Source organism: Pristiophorus japonicus, chromosome 10, assembly GCF_044704955.1.
Source record: "Pristiophorus japonicus isolate sPriJap1 chromosome 10, sPriJap1.hap1, whole genome shotgun sequence".
Lineage (NCBI taxonomy): Eukaryota > Metazoa > Chordata > Chondrichthyes > Pristiophoridae > Pristiophorus > Pristiophorus japonicus.
This window is the reverse complement of record NC_091986.1, coordinates 162,058,045-162,073,499: the sequence shown is the minus strand read 5'-3', so window position 1 is coordinate 162,073,499 and position 15,455 is coordinate 162,058,045. Positions and strand designations below refer to the sequence as shown.

The 15,455-nt window shown below is 42.8% G+C and overlaps 1 protein-coding gene across 9 annotated transcripts in view; it reads left to right on the top strand.

Annotated features, from left to right (window-relative positions):
- The window catches only part of atp8a2 (ATPase phospholipid transporting 8A2), an 889,999-nt gene that overhangs the window by 712,747 nt on the left and 161,797 nt on the right, over positions 1-15,455 (top strand). For all 9 annotated transcript variants that reach the window (XM_070892260.1, XM_070892256.1, XM_070892257.1 and 6 more), the window contains one exon: positions 8,015-8,093. In XM_070892260.1, coding sequence (XP_070748361.1) covers positions 8,015-8,093 — 79 coding nt within the window. The remainder of the gene's footprint in view (positions 1-8,014; positions 8,094-15,455) is intronic.

Genomic DNA, 15,455 nt, shown 5'->3' with positions numbered 1-15,455 from the left:
TTCTATCGATACGTGAAGACAAATGTAGGTCCTTTGCAGTTGGAATCAGGTGAATTTATAATGGGGAATAAAGATGGCAGACCAATTCTACAAATACTTTGGTTCTGTCTTCACGAAGGAAGACACAAATAACCTTCCGGAAATATTAGGGGACCGAGGGTGCAGTGAGAAGGAGGAACTGAAGGAAATCTTTATTAGGCGTGAAATTATGTTAGGGAAATTGATGGGATTGAAGACCGATAAATCCCGAGAGCCTGATGGTCTGCATCCCAGAGTACTTAAGGAAGTGGCCCTAGAAATAGTGGATGCATTGGTGATAATTTTCCAACAGTCTATCGACTCTGGATCAGTTCCTATGGACTGGAGGGTAGCTAATGTAACCCCACTTTTTAAAAAAGGAGGGAGAGAGAAAATGGATGATTATAGACTGGTTAGCCTGACATCAGTAATGGGGAAAATGTTGGAAACAATTATTAAAGATGAAATAGCAGCGCATTTGGAAAGCAGTGACCGGATCTGTCCAAGTCAGCATGGATTTATGAAAAGGAAATCCTGCTTGACAAATCTTCTAGAATTTTTTGAGGATGTAACTGGTAGAGTGGACAAGGGAGAACCAGTGGATGTAGTGTATTTGGACTTTCAAAAAGCTTTTGACAAGATCCCACACAAGAGATTGGTGTGCAAAATTAAAGCACATGGTATTGGGGGTAATGTACTGACGTGGATAGAAAACTGGTTGGCAGACAGGAAGCAGAGAGTCGGGATAAACGGGTCCTTTTCAGAATGGCAGGCAGTGACTAGTGGGATGCCGCAGGGCTCAGTGCTGGGACCCCAGCTATTTACAATATACATTAATGATTTAGATGAAGGAATTGAATGTAATATCTCCAAGTTTGCAGATGACACTAAGCTGGGTGGCAGTGTGAGCTGTGAGGAGAACACTAAGAGGCTGCAGGGTGACTTGGACAGGTTAGGTGAGTGGACAAATGCATGGCAGATGCAGTATAATGTGGATAAATGTGAGGTTATCCACTTTGGTGGTAAAAACACAAAGGCAGAATATTATCTGAATGGTGGCAGATTAGGAAAAGGGGAGGTGCAACGAGACCTGGGTGTCATGGTACATCAGTCATTGAAAGTTGACATGCAGGTACAGCAGGCGGTGAAGAAGGCAAATGGTATGTTGGCCTTCATAGCTAGGGGATTTGAGTATTGGAATAGGAAGGTCTTACTGTAGTTGTACAAGGCATTGGTGAGGCCTCACCTGGAATATTGTGTTTAGTTTTGGTCTCCTAATCTGAGGAAGGACATTCTTGCTATTGAGGGAGTGCAGCGAAGGTTCACCAGACTGATTCCTGGGATGGCAGGACTGACATATATGAGGAGAGACTGGATTGACTGGGCCTGTATTCACTGGAGTTTAGAAGGATGAGAGGGGATCTCATAGAAACATATAAAATTCTGACGGGACTGGACAGGTTAGATTCTGAAAGAATGTTCCCGATGTTGGGGAAGTCCAAAACCAGGGGACACAGTCTAAGGATAAGGGGTAAGCCATTTAGGACTAAGATGAGAAGAAACTTCTCCACTCAGAGTTGTTAACCTGTGGAATTCCCTGCCGCAGAGAGTTGTTGATGCCAGTTCATTGGATATGTTCAAGAGGGAGTTAGATATGGCCCTTACAGCTAAAGGGATCAAGGGGTCTGGAGAAAAAGCAGGAAAGGGGTACTGAGGTGAATGATCAGCCAGGATCTTATTGAATGGTGGTGCAGGCTCGAAGGGCCAAGTGGCCTACTCCTGCACCTATTTTCTATGTTTTGATTGCCTTTGAAGACTGACTCTCAAAATAATAAAAGCAGGATCCAGAAAACCCTGCACTTGTCAGTTGTAAATCTTCGTCCAGATTTATATGATGTAAGATATAAAGTAATTGGCCGCTCCATGATTTTTAAACATTTTGATCTTAAAACACTTTTAAAAACATAAACATGCCAACCTAGAAACTAGCAAAAGATGATCAATAGCTTCAGAAAAGCTGACTCAGCTCTCAAAATGTCAGCAACTCAAGACAACCCTGATTATAACCCTATACATGCAGGCTTTGCAACCTAAGTTGTAGGTATACCCAACATCCCTTCACATGTTTTGTTGCAATAAAAAAACATACATACATGAAAGTCTGAAGGGAGGAATAAGTGCATTTTTGGCAGGGATGGGGGAGCGATATCAGGGTTGTGGGTGTGCTCCCCTAATAAGTTTTGAATTTTTACATTATATGCATGTTTGCACTTTACAATTGATTTTTTAATTTTTCTAAATTACAGTTGGATCTTCAACAAACCAATCAAACCATCCCTTCGCTAAAAGTTATCTCAACAGTCGCTCTCTCAAATCTAACCACCCCTGCCTGGTTCACAAAGAGACACTCTACATTCTCTCCCGATCCAGTCCATGAAGACCCTGTACCTTATGCTCCCTCCTCCTCCTCAAACCTAATCTGGGACAACTCCTCCAACCTGCTTAAAGCTGGTACTCTTCTTCCAGTACTCCTTCAAACTGCAACTAATCTTCCACCAGCCCCAACTAAACTGGCACTCTTTCCGCTCTCCCAGTTTAAGTTTGCAATCTCTTCCCTCTTCAAACCCACTCAGTTCATGCTGGCACTCTTCCCTCCACTTCTTTGGTGAATACCAACACTTCCCCGCCCAGCTCCCTTTTAGTTAATTCTGGAGCACTCCTTCCGTCTCAACCATGAACACCAATCCCAGCTCTGACCCTTCCCTCACCTTGCCCTTCTTAGTCATCTATTTCCCCATTACTTTCTCCAGTCATTCATTCCACCCCTTTCTTTTCCCCTCAGTACCTCAATGCTGTTGTTAATGTGAGTCAGCTCAGGTCACTGTTTACTATTAGCAGGAACTGCTGTCAGAATTCTGCTTACATTATTTGCTGGCCAAAATCACTTGCATTAACAATAGCACTCTGACAGAGGTGGTGCTGAGGGAGAGGGGCCTGGTCTATGCTGAATCTTGTCAGTTGATGCTGACCAGGTTCTAAAAGGCTGATGTGTGAAATGCTTGTAGTTAGCATGTGTATATATATATATACATTTAAACAAATCATTATTTAAGTTTCTCATTGACTTGAGGCTGAAGGCAGCATGTGGTATAGTGCTAGATTGTATAGAATGGAAGGTCTCAGATTCAATTTTTGGTCTATTTTGTGTTACTGGATCTTAGCTGCCTTGGGGAACAGTTGTGTTGTTGCAAACTGATTTGGTTCCACTGGGTTAGAGGAGGAGGACTGAATGAGCCAGGGTTTCTTCTCCTGATCACTATTCAGTGACTCCTGCACATGTGGACATCAGGTGAAAAGTATATCTGTTTTGCCTCCCAACTTCTAACCCCATCCCTCTGCCCCCTGCAATGATCAAATAACCAGTATATATGCATTGTCTAATGAAGAATGGCCACTTGGAGGAGGTACTGGGGGGCTGCTGGCACTTGTAGAACCATATTCCATCATGAATCAGGGCCATCAAGAGAGGAGAAATAACATAAGCAAATTTGATGATGTAATATTTCAATAGTTAAAATTATGACTCTGCCTATTCTTGAAAAGTTGCTCATCAACCCTACAGATAAAAAGATATCTGTAACAATCCATTCAGAAAGCATGTACAGTAATTTTAAACATATTGAAAACTCACCATCAACATTTAACTTTAAAATGTCAGGGCCAGTAACTGAAACAGCACTTTGGAAAAGTATGATTCAATCTAGGTTAGCAGAATCTTTGTTATAATGCAATTTTTGGCTAGTCTCCAAAGAACATTGCAATAAAGGAGAACTGTATTATGGATAAGCACGTCTAATGGTCATTCTCTAGAATTACATAATCCCAGTGGTAACCAAGCTATTGGAAAGGTTGTACACATTCCAACACGATAATGACCTAAAACGCACATCAGTGCTTCTGGCTGGCTTCCTAAAAATGCATTGGGTTAGTGTGCTGGAATGATTTGCCAGTTCCTGGAACTATACCCAATAGAGTGACTGTAGGACTTTATGAAGGATTGTATGAAAGCCCAGAAGCCAGCATCCCTTCAACAACTGAGGCTCATGATTGAAGTTGACTGTATAACAACTATACTAATCCCCAATTGGTTCCATACCCAGGTGACCACAGCTGTGATCAAAGCCAGCAGTGGCAGTTCTGATGATTGGCTGCCAGAAAACTTTATTGACTGTACTTTGAAAATTGCTACCTGCAAAAACTCTTTCAAAAAGATGATTTCATTTTATCTTGAGAATGAATTACAATCCAATTGTTTAGGTAAAAGCGTAAGCTGCAAGAACACTTTATAAAGTCATCAGCGAAACAAGAATTTTGCACAAGTTGGCATTTCAGTAGTGCTGTGCATTTAGAGCAGGAGTATCCAACCACTTGCTTCTGAGACCTGGCCATTCTGTCCGATTTGTGGTTCTTTTGTCTTTGCTAATTTGTCCGCTTTGAATTTTGTGTGTCTGGAAGTTCAGAAAGGGTTATTTTTAGATTTGTTACCTTATTAGTGATAAATTCTAAATAAGTTAGTATCAGGTCTATATGTTAGTAACTTGAGGTGTATACAAATTAATGAGAACATTGATTTAAACTTCGAGGAACAGTTATTTGTACCTATTTATGAAGTGCTTCTCAATATTTGTTTATGTTAAAGGCATTCTATCAATGTAAGTTTTTGTTGAGGTGGACATAAAGGCCATTTTTCAAAATAAGAAAGTGTAGGCTTAGAGCTCTAAGGATCTTTAGCTATATAGCTGGCTTCAGGAAACTGGGAGGCCAAGGCATTGGGGTTTGCCATGTTTTAGGGTGTACACATGCTCAAACATTCTGCTGGAAATCTGCACAAATATCGTAGTGTTGGACAGACTCTGCACGAGAAATTGAACAAGGTTTTAAAAACATTATAAGTGGATGCCTAGCTGAAAGACAAAAACTCTAGAAATAGAGCAGGAGACAAGGCCGAATCCCCAACAACAACAACTTGTATTTATATAGCACCTTTAATGTAGTGTAACGTCCCAAGGCGCTTCACAGGAGTATTGTGAGATTAAAAAATAGACACTGAGCTGCATAGGAGAAATTAGGGCAGGTGACCAAAGAGAGGTGTTTTAAGGAGTGTCTTGAAGGAGGAAAGAGATGTAGCGAGGCAGAGCGGTTTAGGCAGGGAATTCCAGAGCTTAGGGGCTTTGGCAGCAGAAGGCACGGCCACCAATGGTTGAGCAATTATAATCAGGGATGCTCAAGAGGGCAGATTTAGAGGTGCGCAGACATCTCAGGGGGGGCTGGAGGATATTACAGAGATAGGGAGGGGCGAGGTCATGGAGGGATTCGGAAACAAGGATGAGAATTTTGAAATCGAGGCATTGCATAACTGGGAGCCAATGTAGGTCGGCGATCACATGAGTGATGAGTGAGTGAGACTTGGTGCGAGTACGGATACGGGCAGCCGAGTTTTGGATCACCTCTAGTTTAGGTAGGGTAGAATGTGGGGGGCCAGCCAGGAGTGCATGGGAATAGTCAAGTCTAGAGATAACAAAGGCTTGGCTGAGGGCTTCAGCAGCGGATTTGCTGAGGCAAGGGCCGAGACGGGTAATGTTGGAGGTGGAACTAGGCAGTTTCAGTTATGTTGCAGATATGTGGTCATTTCAGGGTCAAATATGACACCAAGTTTGGGAACAGTGTGGTTCAGCCTCAGATAGAAGTTGAGGAGAGGGATGGAGTCAGTGGCTAGGGAACGGAGTTTGTGGCAGGGACTGAAAACAATGGCTTTGGTCTTCCCAATATTCAATTGGAGAAAATTTCTGCTCATCCAGAACTGGATGTCGGACAAGCAGTCTGACAATTTAGAGACCGTGGAGGGGTTGAGAGAAGTGGTGGTGAGGTCGAGCTGGGTGTCATCAGCGTACATGTGGAAACTGACGGTGTGTTTTCGGATGATATCGCCAAGGAGAAACATGTAGATGAGAAATAGGAGGGGGCCAAGGATAGATCCCTGGGGGACGCCAGAGGTAACAATGCGGAGAGATGGAAGAGTTCAGTGTGGAGTAAAGTTGTTTTAGGTATTAGAAGATGGCATGCATAAGATTTCAGATTTTCCCTCACCCCCATAATTATTACATTTTTGTGTTTATTATGTTTAAAACCTATATTTTGGGATGATATTTAGGGGGGTGGGTGGGAAACCAGCATGGTCACTCAAAGGAGTTTAAACTATTTGTATGCTTTCATAGAAACGTAGAAACATAGAAAATAGGTGCAGAAGTAGGCCATTCAGCCCTTCGAGCCTGCATCACCATTCAATATGACCATGGCTGATCATGCAACTTTAGTACCCCATTCCTGCTTTCTCTCCATACCTCTTGATCCCTTTAGCCGGAAGAACCACATCTAACTCCCTTTTGAATATATCTTAACGAACTGGCCTCAACAACTTTCTGTGGTAGAGAATTTCACAGGTTCACAATTCACTGAGTGAAGAAGTTTCTCCTCATCTCAGTCCTAAATGGCCTACCCCTTATCCTTAGACTATCTCCCCTGGTTCTGGACTTCCCCAACATCGGGAACATTCTTCCCGCATCTAACCTGTCCAGTCCCGTCAAAATCTTATACGTTTCTATGAGATCCCCTCTCATCCTTCTAAACTCCAATGAATAAAGGCCCAGTTGATCCAGTCTCTCCTCTCATATGACAGTCCAGCCATCCCTGGTAAACCTTCACTGCACTCCCTCAATAGCAAGAACGTCCTTCCTCAGATTAGGAGACCAAAACTGAACACAATATTCCAGGTGAGGCCTCATTCAGGCCCTGTACAACTGCAGTAAGACTTCCCTGCTCCTATATTCAAATCCCCTAGCTATGAAGACCAACATACCATTTGCCATCTTCACCGCCTGTTGTACCTGCATGCCAACCTTCAATGACTGATGAACCATGACACCCAGGTCTCGTTATACCTCCCCTTTTCCTAATCTGCCGCCATTCAGATAATCTGCCTTCGTGTTTTTGCCCCCAAAATGGATAACCTCACACTTATCCACATTATACTGCATCTGCCATGCATTTGCACATTCACCTAACCTGTCCAAGTCACCCTGCAGCCTCTTTGCGTCCCCCTCACAGCTTACACCGCCACCCAGTTTAGTGTCATCTGCAAACTATCTCGATCCTAATGGATTACCCCTTATCCTTAGACTGTGACCCCTGGTTCTGGACTTCCCCAACATTCTTCCTGCATCTAACCTGCCCAATCCCGTCAGAATTTTATATGTTTCTGAGATCCCCTCTCATTCTTCTAAATTCCAGCAAATATAAGCCTAGTCGATCCAGTCTTTTTTCATATGTTATTTTTGTGGTGGTTACTAGTTCATTGGTTGATTTCCTTTAGCAAATGTAAAATTTATAGCAAAATAGTTATTTTTAGAGATACTGAGAAATTAATTTTACAGATTGGACATTTTTTAGTCAGTAGAATATTTGAGCCACTCTCACTCTATGGGCATATTGGACACTTTGCTACACCCAACAGATATTTCGCACAGGTAAATGCAAGATGTAAAATTTGTAATGATTGAAAATATCACTGCTCGTGTGCATTTGTGATCCACTGTTCACAAATGGATGACAGATGAATTTTAGTTTGTATGGAAGTTTCACAATTCGTTATTATGCTTAATTGTGAGGATGACACCAAAAAACCCTGCGCTGAAGAGCTTTAGATAAAATGTGAATTCACAAAACTGACTCTTTGAAAATGCATTTAACCACAACAAGTTAGACTTGAACAATGTTAGAACATTTTGAAATGTTTCCATTCGTTGAAAATGTTACCGATAGCGTTTCGAAAAGTCCAATACATTTATATTCTGTATAAATGTGTGTTTTAGGGGTGGTGTAAGATGGAGGTCATGATTTTTGGCTGGCTCCTGACTCTGGAAATTTGTTTTCCCCGTAGGTTTTCTGGGGTCACTGCATAAATGCCTTGGTCCATTCCATCATTCTCTTCTGGCTTCCACTAAAGGCACTTGAACAAGGTAAATGCTCCAGTATTATTAATGTAACTGGAGAACACATGCTTACTTTCACATCTGCTTGTTCCGAAAGGATATCACTTTTCATTGGCCTACAGGGACTGTATTGCTAATTTATTTTATAAAAGTAAAGTAAAATAAGATTACTTTTCATAGTCTTATCATTTAAAAGCTCTGTATGAAAAGTATTTGCAACAAAAACTTAAGAATTTGAACAAAAGAGGTGTACTCTCCTGTTTACAGTCATTTAATATTATGTACATTTTGTAAGGATATTGCAGTATATTTACTTCAGTTCTGTCATGCAGAATATATTTTCTATCCCTTTCTGACCAATTTTTTTCTTAGTGTTAACTCCTTCCTGTGGGTACAGTTGTGCAAGTATCCGGTCCCCTCTAATACATTGTCCAAGTTGTAATTTATTCATTTGTGAATATTGATGTTGAATATGGCAAATTATTTGACCATAGCAAGAATGCTAGAGGGCATTACTGCTCTGATCCCATCCTCACCTGATGTCCCCTAATAAGCACTTTCAGCAGATGTTGCTAAATAGAAATCAGAGGCAAGAAAATTGTTGAATTCTTTTGGTTTTTTTCTCCCCCTCTCAAAACGAGGAGTACTGATCCTAGTTGTTGTGCCTTTATTATTGGACTGGCTGAAATTCATTAACTCAGCAATTTTGGCTCAGCTAAGCACTCAATTCAGGCGTTAAGAATGTAAAATATTTTTGATTTTTGCCAAACTTGATATTCTACCAGTCTGTTTCTCACCCTTCTATTATATGAGCATGTTTAGAATAGTGTGGTTAAAATATATTTTTTTAAACTTGAGTCATTTGTGAAAATCAGCCCAGATAATAGATCACTACTATGGTGATTCCATCATTTGGTTGTATTTCGAACAAGTGAATGTAAAATAAAATTATTCAATCGTTTTGTTTTAAAATATAATATAGAGAAATATTTCCAATTTTGTTTGAACATGAAAAATTTCTATCGGCTTTTCTGCTGCTGTTGCGGGATTTTGCGTTTGGCTTCAAGTGTGGTGCTGTACTTGCCATCTGTAACTTATTGTCTACATATTCCAAGATTATTTTATGTTCAGTTTGAAATTCAGTTTTATTAACTCCCTGACAACCACACCTCTCCTCATAGTCCCTTACTCTACATTGTTTTGCTTCACAACTATTCGTGTTGGAAAATACAAGTAGAACTATGGATTCTGATGCTTGATATGCTTCTTGTGTTAGTGCCTAGGAAGTGTGTAACCACATGACAGCATATAATGGAGAGCCAGACATCCCTCCCTCTCTCTACCCTCCTCCCCATCTCCTCCTACCATCTTAAAGGTGGGAAGCATCTGTTAGCATTTATGTAAACAATTAACAAAGTTCTCAAGATTTTAACTAACATACCAAGGAGAGATGGAATTATTAGCTCAATCTCTCATTCAGCATAACAAGCTGCTGATACCTTGCACTAACATAATGAATCAACATTTGCTAAACTGTACAGGTGTATCCTAACTCGTGTCATGTCCTGTTCATCCATCACCCTTGTGCTCACTGACCTACATTGGCACTCGGTCCGGCAACCTCTCAATTTTAAAAGTATCATCCTTGTTTCCAAGTCCATTCATAGCCTTGTCCCCCCCACCCCCCCCGCCCCCCAATCTCTGCAACCTCTTCCAGCCTACAACCCTTCAAAATCTCTGCGCTCCTCCAATTCTGACCTCTTGCGCATCCCAATTTCTGTCACTCCACCATTGGCGGCCATGCCTTCGGCTGCCTAGGCCCTAGGCTCTAGAATTCCCTCCCTAAACCTCTCCGCCTCTCTACTTCTCTCCTCCTTTAAGACACTCCTTAATACATACCTCCTTGACCAAGCTTTCGGTCATCTTTCCTAATATCTCCTTATGTTGCTCGGTATCAAATTTTATTTGATAATCCTCCTGTAAAATGTTTTGGGAGGTTTTACTATGTTAAAGGCACTACATAAATGCAAGTTGTTATTATGCAATATTAAGGCAATGCACAGTATCTCTTTACAGTATCTATTTTCAGAAGCACTTGTGTATTCCAAAAAACAAATCCAGGAGGGACTGGGTGGTGCAGAGTGTTAGGATACTCTTGCTTCTCCTTTGGGACACATATTTGAATCCAATTCAGACTGAAGTGATGAAAATCTTCTATCTTTGAATACTGTAAGTGAAATGAGTTTAGACAGTCTCAACTCCCAGTAGAAATGAATACACTGCACAAAACTGCCAATAATTCAGCACTAATTTGGCAGTTCCACTCTGATAGGTCATAAGAATAGCTAATGTAGGAAATGGAAATGTCACTCTGGCGCGGTAAGTGTTGCCCTTCTGAGACTGAGGTTAAAGCATGTCATTGGGGGACAGTAAAGGAAGATTTAGTTATGTCTAAGCTATGCAATACCTGACCTAGAAGTGTTTTATGTTGACTCTAGGTGCAAGAAGCAGGAAATATATGCCATTCCCAAGCTCCGAGATACCTCACCTTAATTAAAACAAATTTCATTCAAAGCTATCAAAAATTACAAATCCAAAGGTTTCTTTAGCTGCATTTTTATTTTAGTTTGTAATCCATAAGAACCAGCCCCTCCATGTATCTAACTGTGTGTATGTGTATAAATCTCAGTTGTAACTTGACATCTCGGAGCTCATTACACTTCTAGCTCGTAAGTGGCATGACCGCCTCCTCCAGAAAGCAAACATGCAGACTGCAGTAATGGAGGCAGGCAGTTCCTCCCCACTGTATTACATGAGCAGTTTCTTTTTTAAAAAATTGGAATAGAGTAGGCATTCTTTAGAAGTCTACCTGTTTCCAGTGGGAGTAGAAGGAAATAAACAATCTGCAAATGTTAGTATTGCGTGAAATATTCTATTACTGAATTTTATACATGTAATCTTGTGCACTCTTTCTACTCCAAGCATTTTGCTATCTTTTTTACTCTGGATTTGTATAGTGCTGACACCAATCATTGTAGAAACTTGGATTCCTCTGATTGTACTTCTATAGTTATCAACTTAAAATTAATCTAAAAATAAATCAAAGTAACATCTTACAGTACAAAAAAAGTACTGTAAGCATGTAACTGAGCTGACTTGCAGTAGTATTTGCTAGGTGACTAGTGTTTTGTATAATATAACACTACTAATCCTCTGTTGAAAAGCTACTTTTACATCCTACACTTGCTGCCGTACCAATCTCATTTTGAATTATGAAAAAATTAGAAGACCTATACTGGAATAGGGTTTAGGCCAAGCAGTAGAGGGGTTATATTGAGAACCAGGACTCATTGGGAAGTGACTCAAATTTGTCCATTTTCCTTGCTGTTCTGCACTCAGTTAATGCTACCTGAAATGATAATTCTTTGGAAAGAATGCCTTAATTTCATTCTCTGCTGGAGCCTCACCAGCTCAGAGAAGTGTGATTTTTCAAATCATTACAGGTAGTCTCGGAGGTGATCTGTATTTTGAGCATCATCCAAGATAGTCTAAAAGTTATTTATTTTTATAAGGAATTACCACTTGGGTTTGTTACTTAATTGTGATTGGAATGTTCATTAGTTGGGCACAACTTCTTACACTTCATGGACCAAATGTATCCTCCCTCAGTGTATTGATGGCAAAACACCACGGCCTGGATTTTGTGGTCAGCAGCGAAGGATCAGCTCTCGCCATTCAACTTGCTGACAGCGGCCTACAAAATTTTGTGGGCTTTAGAGCAGAACTTGCTCTAGTCCACTGTCTGAATCTCTCTAAGAGCTTCTGTGGTATCTGTGAGTAGGGTTAGAAACAGCGAGGCTCTTCAACCAATTGAAGAATCTACATTGAGACATGCAGGAGCAGAAATTGCCCTCCACTGGAAATGGGACGGCACACCTACCGTTTTTATTGTGTTCTAGCGAAATTCAGCTCTGTCTTTTTTTTTTCGAGCGGGGCAGGTCGGTCATAATGGGGGTGCAAGTGGGGGTGGGACAGAGTGACCGTCACTAGTGGGGCAGAAGTGGGGGCGGGACGTCATAGCCGCCACAGTCAGTCATCAGCGCCAGGCTAGTAACTTCATCGCGCTGGGGCATCACCATGTTTCTCCCCTTCAGTTAAAGGGGAGAGCTGCTGCAAACTCTGCATTTATTTTAGTTTGCGCCACCAGGGAGGGTTTCAGCTGGGCCAAGAGGGGGTGCTAGGCTGCCTGTTGACGGGCCTGGCCAAACCCGGGGGGATAATTATCGGGCCGACCTGGCAGTCGGCCGACAATAAAAAATAAAATGGTTGTTGCCGGCAGCGCACCTCCCCTTTAAAGGGCGGCCACGCCGCTGACCAACAAGGAGTGCACTGACACAAAAAGCTGGCGGGGGCACTGAACGGCAGCCTGAAGACTTTTGGAGGTGATTTTCACTTCTGGGGTGGGACATCGGCAATGCGCGCTTTGATGACGCACTTAGGAGGCTTCGGCAGCAGCGGAGTGGAAGTGGGGGGGGAGGGGGCGAGCGGAATGGTCACCACCGGGAAAGAGTTTGAGGGCAATTGCGCGAACGACGGGCATTCTAGGAAAAATCGTCAGCCATTCAGCAACGAGCCCTGGACGTCGCTTTCCAGAGGCCGGAGGCCTTAACACAAGGGGCAATTTCGGCCCCGCATACTCTAAACCAGGAAGTATAAAGAAGGAAATATAAATTAGATTTAATGGGATACGGAATAAAGATTGGGAAAAACAGATGGGATTAAGAGACAGATAAAAGATTCAGAAGTTTTTTTTTAATGTCATTGTCATTTTGACAATTTTTAATTGTCCCACTCTAATTAACTTCTGAGGGAATGAGACTCCACACAAAATACAGGGCCAGAGAGATTGTTCCGCAGTGCAATTCACTTACTTTGGAACACACCAGTCCTAACTTTTCCTGCCGTCTTTAGTATAGTAGTCGTATTAGGCAGTCCCTCGTGTCGAGGATGACCTGCTTCCACACCAAAAAAAGGATGAGTTCACAGCTGTTTCAAACGAGGAACCAGACATTCCAGATCCCGAACTACATCTTGAAGGGTGGGCGATGCCAATGCATGAATTATTTTAACGTGCAATGGCTGTTGCACATCAGCCACCACACGGGCTTGACAGATCAAGGTCTTGGTCCAGTGGCAAGGGCTAACCAAGACGACTGGAGACCAGCTCTGCTGCACGGACCTAGTACACACACATACTCTTACTGTCCATGGGATTCATAGGTCGCAGTGTGGGCTGGCCCGTGCTGCACCTTCCCTGGGCCCCGACCCACACTTCTTATTCGCTGTGCCACTCCTGGGCCTCTGCCTCGCTGCTGGGCTCCTCGCTTCTGACCTCGCCACTCCTCGACTCTGGCGCCTCTGCTCCTCTATTCTGGCGTCGCTGCTCCTCGGCCGCGACGTCGACTCCGACTTCGCCTCTCCTGGGCTTAGTGGGGAACTAATGGGCAAGTACCCCAAGTTCACGGTATTGCAATCATTTCAATGCCGAGTCTGGCGACGACTGTAATAGAGCACCCTTTGGAGGAGCGGGGTATCTTTGACAGCAACTTCCGGATTTCTGCGTTTAACTACGTATGCGCGGATGCTGAAAGTTGCTGTCCGATTTCCCCCATTAAAACGGTGAGCGCTGTTAGTCTCACCATTATTATTAACGCAAAATCCAGCCTATTATGTATTGTTCAGATGGTGAGATACTCTGATCCACTGTCTGACTTTCACACATTTTATAATGAGTTCTGTTTCTCACCATACCGCTTGAGGAGCTCCTAGTATTCACTGTCCTCCAATGAATGTTCAAACCCGCACTTCTCTGTTATATAACAAATAATCAGTGACTAACCTTCTTGGAGTGTGGGGGGGGAAGGGGGCAGGATTAAGCAGGACTCATTGGGTTTGAGATGGCTTCAATATGAAATGCTTGCTGATGGAAGTTCGGAACTAAATCAACTCTCCACGGCAGACTCTGTGAGCCAGGGAGTTCAACAGTACTCCAGAGCATTGTTGATGATCAAACCACTAAGCTAACTCACTAATTGAAATCTGTCACTAGGGATAGTGATAGGTTCCCACTAGCATCCAGATAACCCTGCAAGTCAAAACTCTTAACAGGTAAAATGGTCCTAAAGTGGACAAGACTGGAAAGCTCTGGTTTGGATCTGCCCTGGAAAACTTCACATTTATAGCTTATTAAATAGCAATACTTATGCCGGCACTGGAATTGCGTTAGTGGATATGGCGTGCACTTTCTATTGGACAAACAGAAACCCTGCAGGTTAGTGTAGTTTTCTCAATAGTTTGAATTGGAGACATTTAAACATGGTTTAATTAAGCTAGCTACTGAGAAATTTACATGTTGGATACCCAACCTTTTTTGAAAGTACCACTGACACTTGTGTATAGAGCTATCTTCGCATTTAGGAAATTTACAGGTAGCTTTTAGTAACACAACAGGGGACACTTGTGGGTTACACTTGTGTAATCAGGACCTAGGTCGCCGTTTGGAGCGTGGGCGGGAACATCGGCTGGGCCCTGGTAAAGCAGAGGAATGAGAAGGTCGTGGCGGACTTGCGACGCGCGATCGGGGCGGAGGAGCAATGAGAGATCATAGCTGAGATTTGGTGGGTGATCGTGGCAGAGGTTCTGTGAATGTTTGGTGCGGAGGTGCGACGGGAGATCGTGGCAGAGGTGCGGCGAGTGTTTTTGTGGCGGAAGAGCAGTGAGGGATTGTGGCGGAGGTGCGGCGAATGTTTGTGGCAGAGGAGCAGCGAGAAATCGAGGCGGATATGCGGCGAATGAGGATACGGGGCCCAGAAGAGCTGAGGGCCCAGCAACAGCATGGGCCTGCCCACACTGCGATATGTGTGCACACGAGGTCCGTGCAGCAGACAAGGTCTCCAGTCGTCCTGGTTAACCCCTGTCACTGGATAAAGGCCTAGCTCTGTCAAGCCCTTGTGGTGGCTGATGTGCAACGGTCATCACATGTTAAAAAAATCCACGCGCAGGTATCTTTCACCCCCTCAATTGGAGTTCAGGACTGAAACATCGGGTCCGTCATTGAAACATCTGTGAACTCGTGGAAGCAAGTCATCCTCGTTCAAGGGACCGCCTATGATGACACTTGTGTAACTCGTGCTTCTGATAGACTGTGTGGTCATCATCTCTCCCTCCCTCTAGCTCTCTCTCTTCCCAAAGAGATGTGCTAGTGAAGTCTTCCTGGATAAAACAAATGCTGAATTGGATAATAATCATGATCTGTATTAAATACTTTATTTTTTTGTCTGAAAAATGTTTGTCCGATGCAGTTGACTGAAATGTCTTTGTCTCTAAGTG